Source organism: Carettochelys insculpta, chromosome 3 (assembly GCF_033958435.1).
Source record: "Carettochelys insculpta isolate YL-2023 chromosome 3, ASM3395843v1, whole genome shotgun sequence".
Lineage (NCBI taxonomy): Eukaryota > Metazoa > Chordata > Testudines > Carettochelyidae > Carettochelys > Carettochelys insculpta.
Window position 1 is genome coordinate 153,467,516 of NC_134139.1, and position 20,188 is coordinate 153,487,703.

At 42.7% G+C, this 20,188-nt stretch overlaps 1 protein-coding gene across 5 annotated transcripts in view; it reads right to left on the reverse strand.

The window, feature by feature from the left end:
• FAM135A (family with sequence similarity 135 member A) overlaps nt 1-20,188 on the reverse strand; it is a 171,100-nt gene that overhangs the window by 90,005 nt on the left and 60,907 nt on the right. For all 5 annotated transcript variants that reach the window (XM_074991080.1, XM_074991081.1, XM_074991078.1 and 2 more), the window contains exon 4: nt 11,954-12,033. In XM_074991080.1, the coding sequence (XP_074847181.1) occupies nt 11,954-12,033 (80 nt within the window). The remainder of the gene's footprint in view (nt 1-11,953; nt 12,034-20,188) is intronic.

Genomic DNA, 20,188 nt, shown 5'->3' on the forward strand with positions numbered 1-20,188 from the left:
GCACCACTAAAAATACCCAGAATGCTATGGGGATGAGGGAACTGTGGGATAGGTTCCCATAATCACAAGATTTTAGTTTTGCCTTTTGCAACCCATCTGAAACTAGAAGCGCACAGAAGTATCAGTTTCTTGGAGTGTTTGTATCTTCAAGTAAGATCAGAACTAAAGGTCGCCACCAAATGAAATTAATGGGTAGCAGGTTTAAAACTATCAAAAGGACATTTTTCTTCATTGAGTACATAGTAGGCCTCTGGTACTCCCTGTCAGAGGATATTGTGAAGACCAAGACTTTAACAGGGTTCAAAAAAGAATTAGATAAATTCACAGAAGTCAGTTCCATCAATGGCTATTAGCCAAGATGGGTAGGAATGGTGTCTCTAGCCTCTTTGTCAGACCCTGGAAATGTATGACAGGAGAGGGATTATTTGATGATTACCTGTTCTGTTCACTCTCTCTGGAGCATGTGGCATCGGCTACTGCTAGAAGACAGGATACTGGGCTAGATGGACCTTTGTTTTGAACCAGTATGGCCATTCTTCATAATCAGGTTAGATTTATGATTATTCTGAGCTCTATTCAACTGAAATTTAAGTCCTCTGTGTTCTGCCCTGCAAGATTTCTGCATGCCTTTTGGACTAAACAGGTATTCTGGCTGCACCCTATCTCTCTCAATAGAGAAATACAATTGACAATGATTTCACAATGACATTATCAGCTTTACACAGCTTCCCAAATCTTGCTTCTTTCACAAACTGCATATACTAGTATGGAGTGATAGTGAGAATACACTGAGCTTGCAAGAGCTTGGTGGTGAGAAGAAATACATTCTCTCAAGGTGGACCAGCAGACAGCAAAGAAGAAGTTTTAAGGTCCATGCATGGACCAACACAACACTACAGTACCATATGCACTCACTCCCTTGTGGCCCAAGGTTGCTTTCCAGTCCCAGTCTCTGTGGCTGTCCTACCTCAGTAGGGCCCCTTTAAAAACCCACAGTTGAAAAAGTAATTCAAAGTCCCCACAAGGGGTCTCATTTGGTCATTCAGTATGCAAGCCCAGTTCAGGCTGCCTCCCTCAGTGATCCACCAGACTCTTCCTGAACAAAATACAAACTCATTCAGTCTTCACCCATTGCAGCTGGGCATAGTCTTCTCCCTCTCTGAAGTTCTGTCCGCTTCATATTACTTCCTGTTTGGTGCTTATCTTTCTCCAGAGGCCTTTTCAGATGAGCCATTGCAGTCTCTGCACTGCTCCCTGGGCAAAACAAATCCTGGGCCTCCCTGCCTGAAGTGGTTTCTCCTTAACTTCCATCACTCAGTATGAGATTTCCAGCCTTTGGCAATTTCAGTTACTCTTTCAATCATGCTCCCATGCCAAAGTTTCCTAGCCAATGACAGCTGAGAGACTGTGCTGGGGGCAGAGGTAGTGCACAGAGCCACCCACCCAGGAGTGCATATAACAGAGATGCACATGGCCCAGGTAGCCAACAGCTTTGAGTGGCAGGCAGGGATGGCAGGCAGAGAGCTTGCCGAGGGTCCTGTTACGCTGTGAGATGTTAGCAGCCCAGAGCACCACGATGGCCAGATCCAGCCCATGGGCCATATTTTGAATGCCTTGGTCTACTACGTCGTCTTCGCACATCTTTGCACAATTAAAATAGTTCCTCTCCCCATTTCTCACCATCAATCAATCAATCAAACTCAAAGAGCAGTGACTATGCGACCTAGTACCTCTGAACAGTACTTAATAAGGTAGAGGAATAGGCAGCAACTCCTGGCAGCACCGGCGGACAAAAAAACAAAACAAAACAAAACAAAACTACTCCTAGGCATATTTTTTAAACAACTTAGACACTTCAGACTATTCTCTCAACAATCTTAGATACCCACAAGGCATTTAATTCCTCTGGGTTATGCATCTTCAGGGTAGGAGAGACTGTAAGGCTGGAGAATCACTGAACAAAATCAGTGAAGTAGAGAATTCGTTCATTCTTGCATCACAATAGCAAACAGCCCATCTCTAATCTGATTAATCTTCTCAACAAAACAACAAAGCAATCTCCCTATTACAGAAGGGACTCAGAATAGCCATTGAACTAGAAATGTCTGGATTTACTAGACTGGAATAGCAGGCACTTACAAATGTCAGAATAATTTCAAGGGACACAAATATGTCTCTTCTCTAGTTTTGTTCAACCCCTTATGTAAGAACTAGTCTTAGATTGTAATCTCTAAAATGGAAGAAACATGTATTTACATGTTTGTACATACACTACACAATTAGACTCAGGCTTGACTTGAGGTCCTTAGGAACTTTTGTAATATTATCTCAAAAAAAATATGAATCAAAAGAATGTTAAGGTGGCAAACATCAAGAAATATTGGGAAAATACCAGGATTATGGTTGTCTGTGCAAATTTAATTCATCCCCATTATACCATTATGGACTAGGTTTATCAGAATACTATTTTTATTTTATTTAAATTCTGTTGGATAATATCAGTTTATTTTTATTTTTTTAAATTTATCATTTTAAATTTTCACAGTGGCAGAAAAATTTGGTGGGACCAGACAATAAATAGTTAACAAAAGCACTTCAAATTTTAGACATTAAGATTCAAAAAATTAAAATTTCAAAAACATTAAAAAACAACATCTTATGTTAAATCAGACTCTGAGAAGTTTTCAAGTAGATTTTTTCAGAATTTGCCTAGCTGCAATTTTTGATTATTATTGATGGAAATAATGGATGTGGGTGGTGAAACTGACATACAGCCACATTTACCAGTAACAAACTAACCCCTCTATGCCTAATTATGACACAGTGCTTACTTACATTATTATTATTACTGACACATGACCCCTGCCCCATTTAGTGAATAGAGAGTTATTCAGCATTTCTTTTTACCCTTCTAATTAGAGTGACTACATTGCCTTATAGCAAATACGGTACACCGGACTCCAGAAATGGGGGCAGGGCTGCTGTCCCATGTCGGGGCTCCTTGGTGATGGCACTAGGAAGGCACCAGGGATGAAAGGGGTAAAGGATGGGGGGGCTCCAGAACCTCCTGGTGTGGGGGTGTTCCAAAGCTTCCAGACAGCAGGGGCCAGCGAACAAAGCAGGAGCTGCCTCCCTGAGGCGTGGGAGTCTAGGGAATGAGGCAGCTGTCCCATTGTGGAGTTCGCTGGCAGCAGGGGCTGCCACCATGGGGTGCCAGAGAATGGGGCAGTTGTCCCACAGAAGAGCTCCCCTGTAGCAGGAGCTGCTGCCACAAAGTGCAGACCTCCAGGGAACAGGGAAGCCATCCAGTGGAGGAGCTCCCTGGCAGGAGAGGTTGCCACCCAAAGAAACAGGGTGCCAGGGAACACGAGCCCCACAAATTACGTGACAATTTGCCTATTTTCTTAAAAAAGTCAGGATGCCTGTGGGACAGTTTAAACAAGGACTGTCCTGGTAAAAAGGGGATAGATGATCACCCTACTCCTAATTCAACATGCAACCCGAACCCTTCTTGGCTAGGAACATTAATCACACCTTGCACCAGATACAAAACTATTACATTTCCTTATGGGCATTTCTAAGAAGGGTTGGGTCACTATATCATAATATCAAAGTGCTTCTGAAACACTGAATCAATTCATCTTCACAGAACCCCACAAAAGTAGCTGGCATTCCACACCCCCCATCCCGTTTTACAGCTAGGAAACAGAAGCATAGAGAGATTAAAGCTAAAATTGTCACGCAGCTACTTATTTTGGGTGCCCATCTTGTGACACCTATAGGTAGATTTTTCAAATACTTAGCATTTTTACAGCACTTTAAATGTCCAATGTAGAGCACCCATTAACTCTGGCTGCAGCTGTGAGTGCTTCTGGAAAACAGGCCCCCCTATTCCAGGGTGGGTGCCCAGAAAAGAAGGAACACAAACAGTGGCTAACTGTAAAAACTGTGGTTGAAGTGACTTGCACTGCAGCACACAGAAACTCTGCCGCAGTAGAGATAGAATCCAGTTCACAGGGGCAGTACTGAGCTGTCTTACCCAAGAGATCATCCTCTCATCCTCAAATTCCCTGCCATGTTCACCACCTATCTTTCAACTTCTGCAACAAATAAAACAGGGACACTACAGTTCACAGCCTCCTTCACTACATTACTGTGATTCATCCGCACAGCAGGTCCCTTCTATGCACAAAGTGAGGCAGGGAGCCTGTAGGAAGAACTGTACGATCATGTAAATAAAAACTAACTGATGTGTAGAAGGCAGACAAATTAAGATTCCACAAGCAACCTTAATTATGGCATTCTCTAACTTTTCAGAGCACAACTGTAGGGTGCGAGAAGACATTGTAACGGTTGAGACTGCAGTCCGACCCCTCTGTGAATCCTCAGGAGAATCTAAACAGATCAGTCTGTGCAAGGTGAAAAGCTGCAAAATAACTGCCATGGGAACTAGTGCATACAAGGCTTGCTTGCCAAGACTTCAAGGCTACGCTGGCAGTAGGCCACAAGAGATAGTGATAAGAAATGCATAGGCAATTTTAGGCAATCTTATGTTAATGAGTTCAGCTTTATCAGCTAGTGTTAGGAGGCCTGTTACAGAGCCTCTCCCCAAGTGAAGCTCCGACGCGTCAGGTTTCCCCCCACTGGTGACTGTGGCGTTTCCGGGGCTCCCATCGCGGGTGTCACGCGCTTTCAATAAACCAAATATAGCACTCGCCTTTGGAATGCAGCCTCGTTTCTGGGGAACCCGAGCCTGCTTGGTTACAACAACCTTCCACCCTTAACATTCTTTTTATCTAGGCTTTATATATATTATGGATATAGTCTCCTAATATTAAAAAACACAAACAGCAAAACAGTAATTCCCTCATGTATCAGAGGGGTAGCCGTGTTAATCTGTATCCACAAAAACAAAAAGCCCGTGGCACCTCAATGTCTAACAGATTTTTTGGAGTGTAAGCTTTTGTGGGCAAAGACCCACTTCATCAGATGCATGGAATTCATGACAAACTCCAGCTTGAGTACTCAGCACTGTCCAAGCCTTTAGATATATACAGCAGAGACCTCTACCACTTAAGCTAAAAGAGTAACTGGTAGCACAAGGAGGTTGTGAGCATAAGTTCCTAAAAAGAGCTAAGAAATACACTTGGGTTTCATGGCTGTTTGCTGACAGTAGAAGAATGTAGACACTCAGAATGTAGACACTAACTCGGCTACCCCTCTGATGCTAGATGCTCAGAACTCCTGAATGCAATTCTGCATTTTGAAGGAGTTTTTGGCATATATAGATCCTTCTTCTGTTTCAACCTGTCTCTGTGTCCCTTTCTGTCCCATCCATCCTCTATCCCCTTGCTCCAGGTCTTACAACTCCTCAATGCTCTCAATTCCAATTATGCTGCTTCACCTGCCTGTTACTTGACACGACTAGGGGGAACACAATGAATATGTAATCTACACATCTGATTCTAGCACTGAACAGGAGGAAAATCAAGTACAGCAATGGAGTCAGAAGTAACAAAGAGTAGGAGAATAAGAAAAAAGGAAGTGCAAATACCAATGACACTAATAGCACTGGACATAGCATGACTGCAGCTAATTGGGTGAGGAATCTGGATAAAGCCAAGCAGAAGTAACTATGGTATTGGCACACCAAGGCAAGGACCCCAAGCTATAAAATGGACGAGTTAAAATGACTGGTGCAGGAAGTGGAACCAGATTATATAGGGATAACACAAACACAGTGGAATGGTAATCATGAGTGGAGCACAGGTGTTGAAGTTTATGTGTTGTTCAGCAAAGACAGAAATAAAGGAAAAGTGGTGAAGGAGCATGCATATTAATGATGAGTTAAACTGTGAATAAATTAGAGGTAATGGAATGGATAACACAGAATCTTGTGCAATTATGGGACACTTTAATTTGCCAGCTAGATATTGGAAGTCAAGAGCTACTACTAATGGTAGGGCCCAGATATTCCTTGATGTGACAGATTAATGATTTTTTTCATCAAATAGTCATGGTATCTGCGATATCTACCTTTGGGAAGAAGACAGTCAAGTCTGCTGATTGGTTTGAAGCCCACACTGAAGTGCTGACACCCCTGATTGAGAAGAAGAGACAGGCACTGGCTGCATACAGGTCCTCTCCCAGTGAGGTGAACCTGCAGGCGCTCCGGTCTGCTCGGAGTCAAGTGCAGCAGGTTGCTTGGCGATGTGCCAACGATTACTGGCTCCAACTCTGCTCCAAGATTCAGCAGGCCGCGGGCACTGGTAACACGCGAGGAATGTACGAAGGGATCAAGCAGGGCATTGGTCCATCACAAAGAAAGACTGCCCCACTTAAGTCGGCCACAGGCGAGGTCTCGAAGGACAGAACCAAGCAGATGGAACACTGGGTGGAACAGTACTCACAGCTGTACGCCAGAGAGACCGTATTTACAGAGAGAGCCCTGAATGCCATCGAGCCTCTGCCCACCATGACTGAACTCGATGCTGAGCCCACCTTGGAGGAACTCAGCGACGCACTAAAAGCACTCTCTTCTGGAAAAGCCCCAGGGAAAGATGGTATTCCCTCAGAAATCCTCAAATGCGCCAACGGTACCCTAGTCTCAGAGCTGCATGGAATACTTTACCAATGCTGGAGAGAAGGCAGAGTACCACAAGATATGAGGGATGCTAACATCGTTACTGTCTACAAGAAGAAGGGTGACAAAAGCGATTGTAACAACTATCGTGGCATCTCCCTTCTCAGTACCGTGGGGAAGCTATTTGCATGTGTTGTTCTGAAGAAGCTCAATGTTCTTGTGGAGAGAGTCTACCCTGAGTCTCAGTGTGGGTTCAGAGCTGAACGGTTCACCATAGACAAGGTTTTCTCTGTTAGGCAACTACAAGAAAAGTGCAAGGAGCAGAACAAACCTCTGTATATTGCCTTCATTGACCTGACCAAGGCATTTGACCTCATCAGGAGTAAAGGTCTGTTCGCGATTCTGGCTAAGATCGGCTGTCCCCCAACTCTGCTCAGCATTATTAGGGCCTTCCATGAAGACATGAAGGGGACCATCGTGTACGACGGATCCACATCTGAACCCTTTGAGATTCTTAGTGGAGTGAAGCAGGGGTGTGTGCCGGCTCCAACACTGTTCGGCATCTTCTTTGCAGTTTTGCTCAAATATGCCTTCCGAACTGCTACAGAGGGCATCTCTCTCTGCACGAGAACGGACGGCAACCTCTTCAAACTGTTGAGGCTTAGAGCGAAGACCAGGGTGCTTACGAAGCGTCTAAGGGAGTTCCTTTTTGCTGACGATGCAGCTATTGCTGCTCACACTCAGCAGGAACTACAGTCACTCATAACTCGCTTTGCGGATGCATGCATGGAATTTGGCCTCACAATCAGCTTAAAGAAGACCCAGGTGATGGGCCAAAACATGGGTAACGAGCCATCTATCAACGTGCTAGACTACGAACTGGAAGTCGTCCATGAGTTTGTGTAGGCTCAACGATCTCAGACAACTTGTCACTTGAAAGCGAGATCAACAAGCGCATTGGAAAAGCCGCCACAACGTTCTCCAGGCTGACGAAGAGAGTATGGGCTAACAATAAGCTCACTGTACACACCAAGGTGCAGGTCTACACAGCCTGTGTTTTGAGCACACTGCTGTACGCCAGTGAAACATGGACTGTGCGCACAAAACAAGAGCAGCGGCTCAACACATTCCACATGCGCTGCCTTAGGTGCATACTTGTATCTCATGGCAGGACAAGGTCCCCAGTAGCGCAATGCTTGAGAGGGCAGGCACCGCCTCCATGTTCACCCTTCTCAAACAGAGGCGTATGCACTGGCTGGGCCATGTCTCACGCATGACGGATGGCCGAATACTGAAGGACCTCCTCTTCGGCGAACTGGCGTCTGGAAAGAGGTCGAAACAGCGACCTAAATTGCGCTACAAGGACAGGTGCAAGTGTGACCTCAGTGCTCTCTCTATCAGTGTGAACACCTGGCATTCGCTCGCCTCAGACAGGCATGCCTGGAAACAGGGAGTGAAGGAAGCTCTTGTTATGTATGAAACTACCTTGGTGAAGGAAGCGGAAGACAGGAGAGCCCTCAGGAAGATCCGTGCCCATGATACCAGAGCGACATCTGCCTACTGCTGCTCACAGTGTGGAAGGGACTGCCACTCCCAGATTGGATTGCACAGCCACAAGACGCTGTTCGAATCAGTCCAACTGGGGCGCAAACCCATGATCCCTCGGGATCAAAGGACGCCTACTACTACTACTAGTCACGGAACCAACAAGAGGTGGTGCCACTTTAGATTAAGTACTGGTAAGTATCATGGACATCATAGAAAAACTAGCTGGAGAGGACAGTCCTGGGTCAAGTGATCAGAAGCCAAATTGTTTTAAACTAAACTGAAGGGTTACAAAAATAGGTCTCTAACTAGGGTCCCTGATGTCAAAAGGGCAAAACTTCATTTTTAAAGAGAACATAGGGAAATGGACTGGCCTGAAGAACTCGAAGATCTGAATCTGGAGGAGGCGTGGAATAGCTTTAACTCAAAATTGTAGAAGCTATCTGAAGCCTGCAGTGCAAGCTAGGAGAAAAAACTGTAGAAAACAACTGCAGACCAACCTGGATGAGCAAGTATTTTAAGCAGATTATTAAGAAAAAACTGAAAGCTTGCAAGGAATGGCAGATGGAAAGGATCAAGATAGAAAGCTAACTCTTGGTGGTAGAAAGTGCAGAGAAAGTGAGAACTGACAAAAGCCAGAGTTGGACCCTCACGAAGGAAACTAAAACCAACAGTAAAAAGTTCTATATCCATATAAATAAAGAGAAAAAGCAAAATAAGAAGGACTACAAGGCACTAAGGATGGGGTGAAGATTAAAGATAACCCAGAAGTGGCTCAATAACTAAGCAAATACTTTGTCAGTTTGCAAGAGGAGGTAATAAGGAACTTAGAGGGAGAGGCAGGGCAACTTGGATTGCCCTTAAGCTCAGAGAGTGAATTTGGGCATAAAAGGCTGGAAACCTGACCTAGAAGAAAATATAAAATCTCAGTAGTGACTCTGTGGGTTATGCGTGTAATCAACGGAACGTGAGCTCCCAGAATGATGCTGTGGCCAAATGAGCTTATGCAATCCTTGACTGCTAAAAAAGATCACATAGGACTATGGAGATTAGATAACCTTTGTCTTTGGCATTGTCGATGCTATTACTACTGTAACATTGTGTCCAAAATTCATGAAGGATGTTAGCAAATTGGAGATGGTTCAGATAAGAGCTATGAGAACAGCTCTAAAAGATTAGAGAACCTGTCTTAACGTGACCAATTCAAGGAGCTCAGTCTATTTAGTTCACCAAAGAGACTTTTATACTCTTGTCAAATCACCCATTAAGAACCTATTAGGGCAACAGGAATTTGATATGAGGGCTTTTCAATTTAGTAGAGAAAAGTATAATGTCACATGATGACTGGAAGTTGGAATTAAACAAATTCAGGTAGAAATAAGATGGAAATTTTTAACAGTGGGAGTGATTAATCACTGGAACGATTAACCAAGGATCGTGTGGATTCTCCATCACTGGAAAATTTTTAATCAAGATTAGATTTATTTTTATAAAAGGTAGGTATCAATTAAACCAAAGCTACTGAACTGAAAAACAATTTAAAAAGAGATAGAGAATAAGACAGAGTATAATAACACAGAGTATAAGAAGATAGAATATCTTATTACATCCGGATAAATCCATGGTACGGCCACATCTTGAGTACTACATACAGATCTGGTTGCCTTATCTCAAAAAAGGTACATTGGCATTGGAAAAGGTTCAGAAAAGGGCAATAAGCATAATTATGGCATTGGAACTGGCGCCATATGAAGGAAGATTAAAAAGACTGGGACTTTTCAGCTTAGAAAAGAAGACTGAAGTGGAATATAACAGAAGTGCACAGTAGTCCTGCAGAACTCCTTGCCAGAAGATGATGTAAAGACCAGGACTTTAACAGGGTTCAAAAAAGAACTAGATAAATTCATGGGGCTTAAGTCCATCAATGGCTATTAACCAAAATAGGTAGGAATGGTGTCCCTAGCTGGTCTTCATTAGGGGCTGGAAATAGATGACAGCAGAGGTATCACTTGATGATTACCTGTTCTATTCATTCTCTCTGGGGCATCTGGAATTGGTCACTGTCGGAAGACAGGATACTGGGCTAGATGGATCTTTGGTCTGACACAGCATGGCTGTTCTTACATAATCTTCAGGATGGTTTTATACAGGAGGTCAGACAGGATGACAACAATAACCCTCTCTCAGTTTAAAAATCTAAGAATACTGAACATTTTTAATTATAAACAGTATTAGTAGCTACACCTATGAATGTTGCCTCATATTCCCTAATGTGAAACCAATTCATAGTTGCTTATAACTTTGCCAAACTTTAATATTTTGGGCTGAAATTTTACATGCTGATTATTTGCCTCACGTGAACTATTTTGGGAAATTTGAGCAACAACCGTTCACCCATTTGCAAGAAAGAAGTTAAAGAATATACATTATTTTGCCAATCTTAATTTCAGGCAACATCTTCTGAGAAAATTCAGCACCTGCAAGCTGGGAAAAGAGATCTAAAATTTGGCCAGTTTCAACTGAGGCGGAGGAGCTTTTCTATGTGCATATGTCAGAAATCTGTCTTTTGCCATTTCTGTGAAAATCCACCAAGATTATAAGTATATGGAAAAAAAAATAGCACGAGCTTCAAAATAATCTTCCCTGAAGAGTCCAGAAGTGTAAGGTTCAACTGGACCTTCCCTGAAACTGGATCTGTAGGAGACAAGGCCAGGCTGTATCAGAGCACTGGAACTGAAAAAAGGAAGCCTGTCTCCTGTAAGCTCTCAGTGGTCCCCTGGCTTACACCCACACAAGCATGAAGGAGGACTGCTGCCTGTTTCAGCAGACAAGAGATGGGGAAAGAGATGGGGGAAAGAAGGGGTGAAAGGCATTAGATTGGCCCAGGGAGCCTCTGTCTGAGTGGGTGGAGAGACTGGGACTAAAAGTTCTTGGGGGAAGTGGGAGTGAGGCTGGGGAGAAGACTTGAATCAGGCAGGCAAAGAAGCTGTCCTGGCAGCACAGTGGCAGGGGAAAAAGGTTGAGACTTGCTGAGAAAGGAGATTGGGGCAACACAGATTGGACAAGGAGATGGAGAAGGAAGAGAGAGACACTGAGACTGGGTTCTGGGAGGAAGACTTTAACAAATAGTTATGTAGAGGGTATTGTTAAAAGTGGTATCAGCAGGGTCACTTTGGTTCAACTTTCCCACTTCAGAGCTATGTTACGCTCTTGACGCTCAAGATTTACCCCAGGGGCCATAAATTCCTTTACATCAAAACTATTTAATATATATAGCATTACATAATGACAATGATAACTATTCAAACAATTGACTCGACATTCTAATCACATAATTATGTCAGAACATTTGCCCTTTCAAGTGTGAGCTCTCAAAGTTACTTAGTTACTTTCGGTAGTCACGGTGTTTGAGGTCTCCCTGTAAGTCCACAATAAATGTAATCACTTTACTGGCAAAAAAGATGTCTTTCTACCTGGCAACCCAGATTTTGTGCTGAGTTTGAAACTCAATATGAAATCTGAAAGTCAAGCTGCTTTATTTGTTTCTTCTGTATCATTTCCAATAATAGAATGTGCGGCCAGCTTTAATGAATAGTTCTGTGAAGATGAAGATGGCAGATAATTTACATAGGTCAACAAAAAGGAGACTCTATTCTCAGCTACTCGTACAGATTTTTTAAAAGTTGTGGAATGTGAAGCATTGCTGGCAGTTAGTGTATAATAATTTAAAGGAAGTCAGACTCTGTGTCCAAAAATTCTGGAAGTGTCCTCTTAATTAACGTAGTCAAACTAGACTACAATAATTATAAAAATTCTTGTACTTACCTGTCACACGTAACAAGCTAGCTTCTAATTTATGTGGAACTCTTGGAGTAATTTTCATAGATGCACGAATCTGGTAAAAACTGAAGAAAGAGACCAAAAAAAAATCAAACTATGAAATAAACAGTTTCTCTCATATATTTATCCATACACAAATCTAGGGACACAAAACACCTAAATATAAAATACAAATCCTCTTTTCATGACCTTCTTTTAAGTTTTATGCTTTTACAAGTGAGAGCTGGGAAGGAAGACAATTCCGAAGATTAAAATGTTAACTTACAATTGTAACTTTCTACTGCTATCCACACGATTATCTACATTAACTGTTAGAACAGGTGGAAAACTCAAATACGCTCTGAAGCCTAAGTAATAAAATGAATTTCCATCTTTATTTCATCTTCTGGGTCTCTCGTCCCTATTTTATTTGTGCTACTTTCCCATTCCAGTCCCTTACTGATATCAATTTGTTTTGGGGTCAAAAATCCTCCAGAAAACATATCTTCAATATTGCTTTTAATCTACTGAACTTCTGCTTATCCCATCACTGTGACACAGACATTTAAAATGTACTACATGATCTCTGTTCTCTTTACTCCCTATTTTCATCATCCTGGAAAGGCAAGACTGAAGGGTAACTTTTACATTTAGACAGGTTCTAATCTCTTTAGGATAAGGAGACTGTGTCTATCTCTGTTTGTGCAGCTCATAACTTGGGAACTGCCACACTGCATTCACCCCAGTACTCTGTCTGGGCTAGTACCACAACTCTAGGACCAGGTGCTTCTCAGGAAGGTGTAAGAAACTCTACAGAGGACAAGTAAGATGCAATATACTGCGGCAGACCACAGGCTGCACGCAGCAAGAGCCTGATGGAGGGCAAGTATGTTGGGAGCCGCATAAAAACTTTTTGTGCTCCCCACCTATGCTCGTAGAGTGTGCACACCTGCAGCCCAGGCCAATGGCTGGGGCTCATTACGAGTCAGCCTGCAACTGGGGCTAATCAGGCACTTGCTGCCAGTAAGGCCTCCTGGCTCAGCATAAAAGGCTCCCCTCGAGGCAGAAGGGAGAAGGATTTGAGAGATGCACACGAAAGAGAGACCAGAGGTTCAGAAAATCAAGTTAGTGCAGTAAGGTACAGGAGCAATCTGCCAAAGGGAAGTGGTGGGGAGCAGTGGCCCAGGAAAAAGGCCGTTTGTTTGGGATGGGGGTAAAGACCCATCAGCTGCCTCTCACTTAGGGTCACCGGGCTGATGCCCAGGGTCTGGGCTCTTGGGACCAGCCTGTGACGAGAATGGCTCAGTAAGTGGAGACCCTGGCCTCTGGAAAGACCCAAGCCAGCAAAAGGGCCACCATGGGTCTCTGAGCCACACCAGAATCCACCAGGAAGTGCAGGACCCTGAGGGGGGCTGTCAAGGGACTTGTCACAATACCCATAGCAGAAGCATCTTTGTAAAATCTCAGAGAAAGAAAATCTGGTCCCTTCTAATTTTAAAAAAAACTCTCATCTAATGTAATTGAAAATTTCTGGTCACACATCACTGTCAAATCCATTTTTTAATCCCATTAAGATCAGTCTCATTAATATTTTATGGAACTGAGTTCCACCAGTTAATCATTCATTATATAAATAATTTACATGTATCATTTTTAATTTAGCTTTCTTCAATGTCACAGATGGTCCCCTCCCCACTTTCTTATATTACGATAAAGTATAGTTAGAAGTGAATAGTTTATCATTTATAGTCCATTTCATTATTGTATACATCAGTCATGCTTCTCTTATTCGTCTCTTCTCTAAATGAAGCTATAACAATCATGCCAATCTCCTGTGACTTACTTTAGTCACCTATCCTCCTCTATTTCTGCTACATCTCTTTTGAAATACCATGGCCAAAACTCAACACAACAGGGCTCCAGTTGCTGATCAAGCCTTCAGGTATTACCATAAGTAACATAAAAAAGAACTACGTCACTAAAATCAATTTTAAATTTGAACTGTTATGCAAAACTAAGTTTAAAAAAAACCCTTTTGCTTGGCCAAAATTGTGTGACAAAAAGAGTGAGATGTTCAAAGACATGATTAATTACTGATTGTTGATAATGTGCTCCCTATTTGTACAAGAGATAAAAGGGAAATCATCCCTGCCCTGAAGAGTTTGCACAATCTAGTGAATATATTACATCTTTGGTACTTTTCCTCCCTGGGAAGAGAGGTGGAAGGCTTTAAGCAGGCAGCCAGGCGGGCTAAAATCCCCTTCTCAGAGTGGCAAGCGGGGATGGTAGGGAGAAAGGTTTTAGACCCACTAGCTGCCCACTGCTGCAGGCAGCTAGAAGTGCTAAAACCACTTGCCCCCTCCCCCAGGCTTAGGTCCCTGTGGTCTCGGCTCAGCCCCAACCTGTACATGGGGCTCCCAGCCCCTGGCGCACTACAGCCCTGCACAAGGCTCAGGCTATGGCCCCTGGCATGGCACACAGGGCTCAGAGTCCAGGGTCCAGCCTCCTGCCCACAACCGCCATGGACCCTTCTCTAACCTCCGTGACCCCAGCTCCAACCCGCATATGCCCCAGCTCAACTCCATCCTACCGCTCCCCGCTGCAGCCCTAACCCACCCCAGGCTTAACCACACTATCCCTGGCCCTCCCCAACTTACCTGAAAATCCATGCAACCCTCACATGTCCCAGGGGACTACTGTAGCGTAAGAGGTTTTTAATGCATAAAACATTTTCGTTCTAAACCCAATATAGAAATCCTGTAGCTGTTCAGCTAAGGGCAAAATATGTAAACATTCAATTAAAATATCCTCCCCTGATTTTTTGAAGTCCACACACACACATACACACACAATTTACCAGAACTGTGAATCAGTACACTGGTTTACTGATTGGCAGATATGGTACTGGGAATATTAAGGATCTAGCTGCAAACAAAGAGCTATAATGAGAAGTTAGTCCAGTTACTGAGATAAATGCATAGCCTATAAACTCTGTGGCTATGTCTATACTAGCCAAAAACTTTGAAATGGCCATGCAAATGGCCATTTCGAAGTTTACTAATGAAGTGCTGAAATACATATTCAGCGCCTCGTTAGCATCCGGGTGACTGCGGCACTTCGAAATTGACGCGGCTCGTCCAGACGGGGCTCCTTTTTGAAAGGACCCCAGCTACTTCAAAGTCCCCTTATTCCCATCTGCTCATAGAAATAAGGGGACTTTGAAGTAGCCAGGGCCCTTTCGAAAAGGAGCCCCCTCTGGACGAGCTGCACGGCGGCAAGCCGCGTCAATTTCGAAGTGCCGCGGTCGCCTGCATGTTAATGAGGCGCTGAATATGTATTTCAGCGCGTCATTAGTAAACTTTGAAATGGCCATTTGCATGGCCATTTCGAAGTTTTTGGCTAGTGTAGACACAGCCTAAAAGAAATGTTACATTATTTACCACACTCAAGACAACTACTTCCACCTCACTTACAAAGAACTTTGATGTCTTTCTCTCTCACACATATACCCTCTCTTTGCTCCAGCCAAGCTTCGCTCTTGATGCTACACTTTGCTTCTTTCCCTCATTTCTGTTTTTCCTGACTCTATGCCTTCACTGTGTAAGCTTGGTTCAGCTTCTCAATTAATTTATGCCAAGCTCTCTTAATGTCTACTTTCAAAAGAATTGCTAGCAACTGCTCATTCCATGAAACATTTCAAATATGAGGTGCTGTTTAAATATTGTTACACTTTCTTGTGCTTTGAGATAACAATATTGAAAGGCAAGTACTACTTATTGGAGCCACGAACAGAGCTGCTAACAGGGAGTTAGCCTGGGAAGCATCCGAGAAGAGCTAAGGTGAGCAAGGCATTAGGGAATTTGTGCTGTGAGCTGGTGAGGTGAGTATCCATGTGCCTGACTGTCTCTGACCATTTTGCTGAACTACTGCTAGTTGAAGCAACTGTTTGATCATGTGTTTGTCAGTCTGAATAGTGTGATTATTTGAAAAGTGTAAGTTGGGAGTGCTTTGTTCCAGGTGGTCCTTGAGTGATTGACTGGTTTGCAGTTCAGGCTGCAGTTGATTGGCTTGCAGTTGAGGCTTCGAGCCTGGTTACGTGCTTCAGCCTTACAATACCAGCAGCCAGAGCGAGCAGAGGGAGTTGGACTGGAGTTCGCCTTGCGGGAGCCTCAGCAAGGTTGTGGGTTCTTTGCATGTGGATTTCAGTGCTCTTTAGAGTATCACTCTTAAGCCAGAATTTTTTTGTCTCAAGACATAAATTCCCATAGGAGTCCCTGAAGTCAGAGAACAAGAAATGTGCCTAACGTACATACTTTATTGCCAAGCGCAGAGCTCATGCACAGTCCATGGCTGTAACACAAATTCAGTTTCCTTCCAGTTCAATGAGATGTGTATTTCCATATATTATTATTATTATTATTTATTATTATTATTATAATTACTACAGCTTGTCTCTCAGAGCCACCGAATTACTATCCACGCTCCCACATACAATCCCATCCAAAACTCAAGCTACAGGGCAGCTAGCTCCCCCTGAAGTTTACACTGATGTGGCTACTTGCTGTTTTTAGTGCACTAGCTCAATCAGAACTAGCATAGTCTGACTCAAGCAGTCTTTATACCCTTCTGGATTAGTATATACATACACTAAGTCAGGGGTTTGCAACTTGCAGCTCCAGAAACACATGCAGCTCTTTAAGGACGTCTTTGTTGTGCCCAGTGCTATAATTGCAAAGTTTTGTTTTTTTTTAAAAAAACAACACCTCCTGATTATTTTTGATAAACCATGAACATCTAAAAGCCTAACAATGAACAACTCATATCTAAATAGCAAACTATATGTGATCTCGAAATGTTGGATAATTCCCCCTTTAATATGTACAGTGCATTGAGGGACATGATACTGTATCTATATGTTCATCAAATTGCTAATAAAGTCTTGATTATGAAAAGGAAAAGGAAGCTTGTTGTATTCCTGCCGTGAAGGGCAACACACATTTTAATAAACACAACTGAAATTGAATATGAAGTAAAATTGGCATCATTAAAGTGGGGTTCCAATGGCTTTGAAACAGTGGAAAATAGGAGATAAAAAAGAGAATTTCAAACTGAATGGACCCAATCCTTCGCCTTTATATTGAGTTTGGCTGGGCTCTCTTTGTGTCTCATTTGCAATGAGAAATTTGCAACAACAAAAATATGCAACCTCGAGAGGCAGTTTCTCAAAAAACACTACTTCTGCTGAACAGTACCCAGCTGGCGATGCCAAAAAAGAAAAAAAAATGCAGAGGAACTGCTACTCAAAGCAAAGCAAAGTAAGAACCTGTTCACTAAATGGGTGAAATCACGAAGTAGCTTAACAGTGGCTACTTTTGTGGCAACTCAAGAGATGGTGAAATGAGGAAAGCCGTTCATGGATGGCAAATATATAAAAGAGTGCTTTAACAAAGTACCAAAGCATGGACAGTGATTTCAAAAACAAAAACAGAACTATTCAGAAAATTAGAGATTTGCTGTTGTCTGCAAAGACAGTAAGGAAGAAAACTCTAAAAATGGCCACAGATATCACCAGCTAGCAAATTAAGGACCTTAAGAAAGCCCCAGGCTTCTCTCTTCTTTATGATGAGTCCAATGTTGATGACATTGTGCAAATTGCTCTTCTTGGAAGGTATGTGAATTCTGAAGGACCCCAAGAGGATCTTATTAACTTGCTGCAGCTTTCCAAACAAGGGCAGAAGGTATTTTTCCAGCTGTCAACTGCCTAAAAATGAAAGAAATAAACTCCAGCAACACCATCGCAGTAACAACTGATGGGGCACTGATGTGCAAACGTTTCCATGTGAGAGCACAGATGTGATGACCCTGGTAATACAGATCACGAACAAAATAATGGCAAAGGGCTTGAAACACCGGCTATTGTGCACACTACTTGAGCTCAACTGTCAATATACTGACCTCCAGTACAAGGTACAGTGGCTTTCCAAGGAAAACATGATTGCAAGTTTTGCAGCGTGTCTGGAAGAAGTGAAGGTGCTCATGTTGTGAATATGCAGAGCTGACAGATCCTATGTGACTGCAGAAATTTAAATAAATTAACAGAAAGCTACAAGGGAAGGGAAACACAGCTCTCCTGCTTTCAGAAGAAGGGCTATCATTTGAGAGAAAACTAACTTGTTTGCGAGAGACATTGAGAAAGGTTCGCTAGTTCATTTCCCATCACTGAAGGAATTCAAATACGCAACAGTATGACCTTAATACTGCAAACCTAAAAAATATGATACTGAAAACACAAGAGGCCTCTGCAGGGCTATTTTAGAAATTTAGAAAGGAAAAGGCAAGTTTATCATCCGAGTTGAGACCACTTGTAGGTGATACCTCTGCACTCAACCTTTCACCATTTACAGGAGTGGACCAAGCAGAACTGGAACTGTCTGACACTGGTTGATTTGCAGGACAAGGACATATGGACTTTTAAATTTAGAGGCTAGATAACTGAACTTGAAGAACTAGAAAGGCAGACATCTACCATGGCATTTCAACCCCGATGGACCGTAATGTTTCATCTTAAAAAACAATACCAAATTGCGTCTCAAGTTTCAAATTCTTTATCAGATGCCTTAGTAACATGAAGACACATACATCTGGTATCTTGTCCATCTTTGGATCTACTTATATATGCAAGCAAGTGTTTTCTAATTATTATTATGGCCAATTTTCATCTTGAGAGACGGTGGATAGCAGCAGCGGTGAGGCTCTATGGGCAGCGTTTGAGTCTGAAGCTTCTCTCGTGGGTTATCCGTCCAATATTGGATTTGCGCGGTTGATTGCAATAACCACATCTCAGTCTATTTCTGAAGTCTTGAGTCTGAGAGTTTCCTTCTACGACAAAGTTCTTTTGTGTGGCTTGCACATATACTATCGAAGGATGATGTGCCCTGTCATAGCAATTGTCTCCAGGTGTTTCAATCTGATGATGTAGACTCCCGGGATTTTGGATCAATGTTGAATTTTTTCATGGCATTTTTGCATGTATCCTTGAATGTTAGCTTTGGTCTTCCTCTTGTTCTTAATGCACATGACAGTTCACCGAAGAGGATTTCTTTGGGAAGATGTTAGTCACCCATTTTTCTCACATGATGAAGCCATCATAGTCTTCTGCTGTTGAGGATTGCTATGAGGCTGGGTACGCCAGATCTTGACAGGACATCTGCATTTGAAACTATCTTGCCAGTTGAAATTCATAATTCTACAGAGGCAGCAAAGATGGAAGCTGTTCAATTTTTTTCTCCTGGTTCGAGTAGGTTCGATACCTCAGAACCATATAGCAGGATAATCAGTACACATGCCTGATAAATTAGTAACTTTGTCTTCACTGTCATCTTGGGATTGTTCCATGCTTGTTTCATAAGTCTGCCAAAAACAGCAACTGCCTTCCCGATTCTGATGTTCAGTGCTTTGTCCATGGATAGGTTTGTGTGACAGCAGATCCAAGGCAACAGTACTGTTGAACCACACCTAATGGGCTGTTATCCAGAATGACATTGGGTGGCTGAAGTGTACGTTGAGTGAATACAACAGTTTTCTTCATGCTTATGTCAAGGGAAAACAGCTTGCAGGTTCTGGATACAGAATCCATCAGTGACTGTAAAATGTCTTCATTATGAGCTACGAGAGATGTATCCTCTGTGAAGAGGAGTTCAAATGAAGACTTTCTTGACCTTAGTTTTGGCCTTGAGTCTTGCCAGGTTGTACAGAGAGCCATCTAATCTTGTGTAGAGAAATACATCACAGTGTGAGTTTTGAAATGTTCAATTTAGTAGAACTGAGAAGAATATGCTGAAGAGGGTAGGGCAAGCACACCTTTGACTCCAGTGTTCATTGCAAACAGTTCTGATGTAGATTCATCATATTGCACTGTTGCTTTCATGTTTTCCTGAAAGGATGTCACAAGCTTGAGTAAGGTCGGTGGGTAGCCAATCTTGGTTAATACTCTGTATAGTCCTGATCTAATAACTGTATCGAATGCCTTTGTTAAGTCCACAAATGCTATGAATAACGGCTTTCCTTTTTCTCTGCATTTTTCCTATAGTTATCAAAATGAGACAATCATGTCCATTACTGACCTGCCAGCCCTGAAGCCACACCGTGTTTCTGGATAGACTCAATCTGCGAATTTTTGCAGGCATTTGAGAATGACATGGGCAAATACTTTGCCTGTGATGCTCAGTAATGAGATGCCTC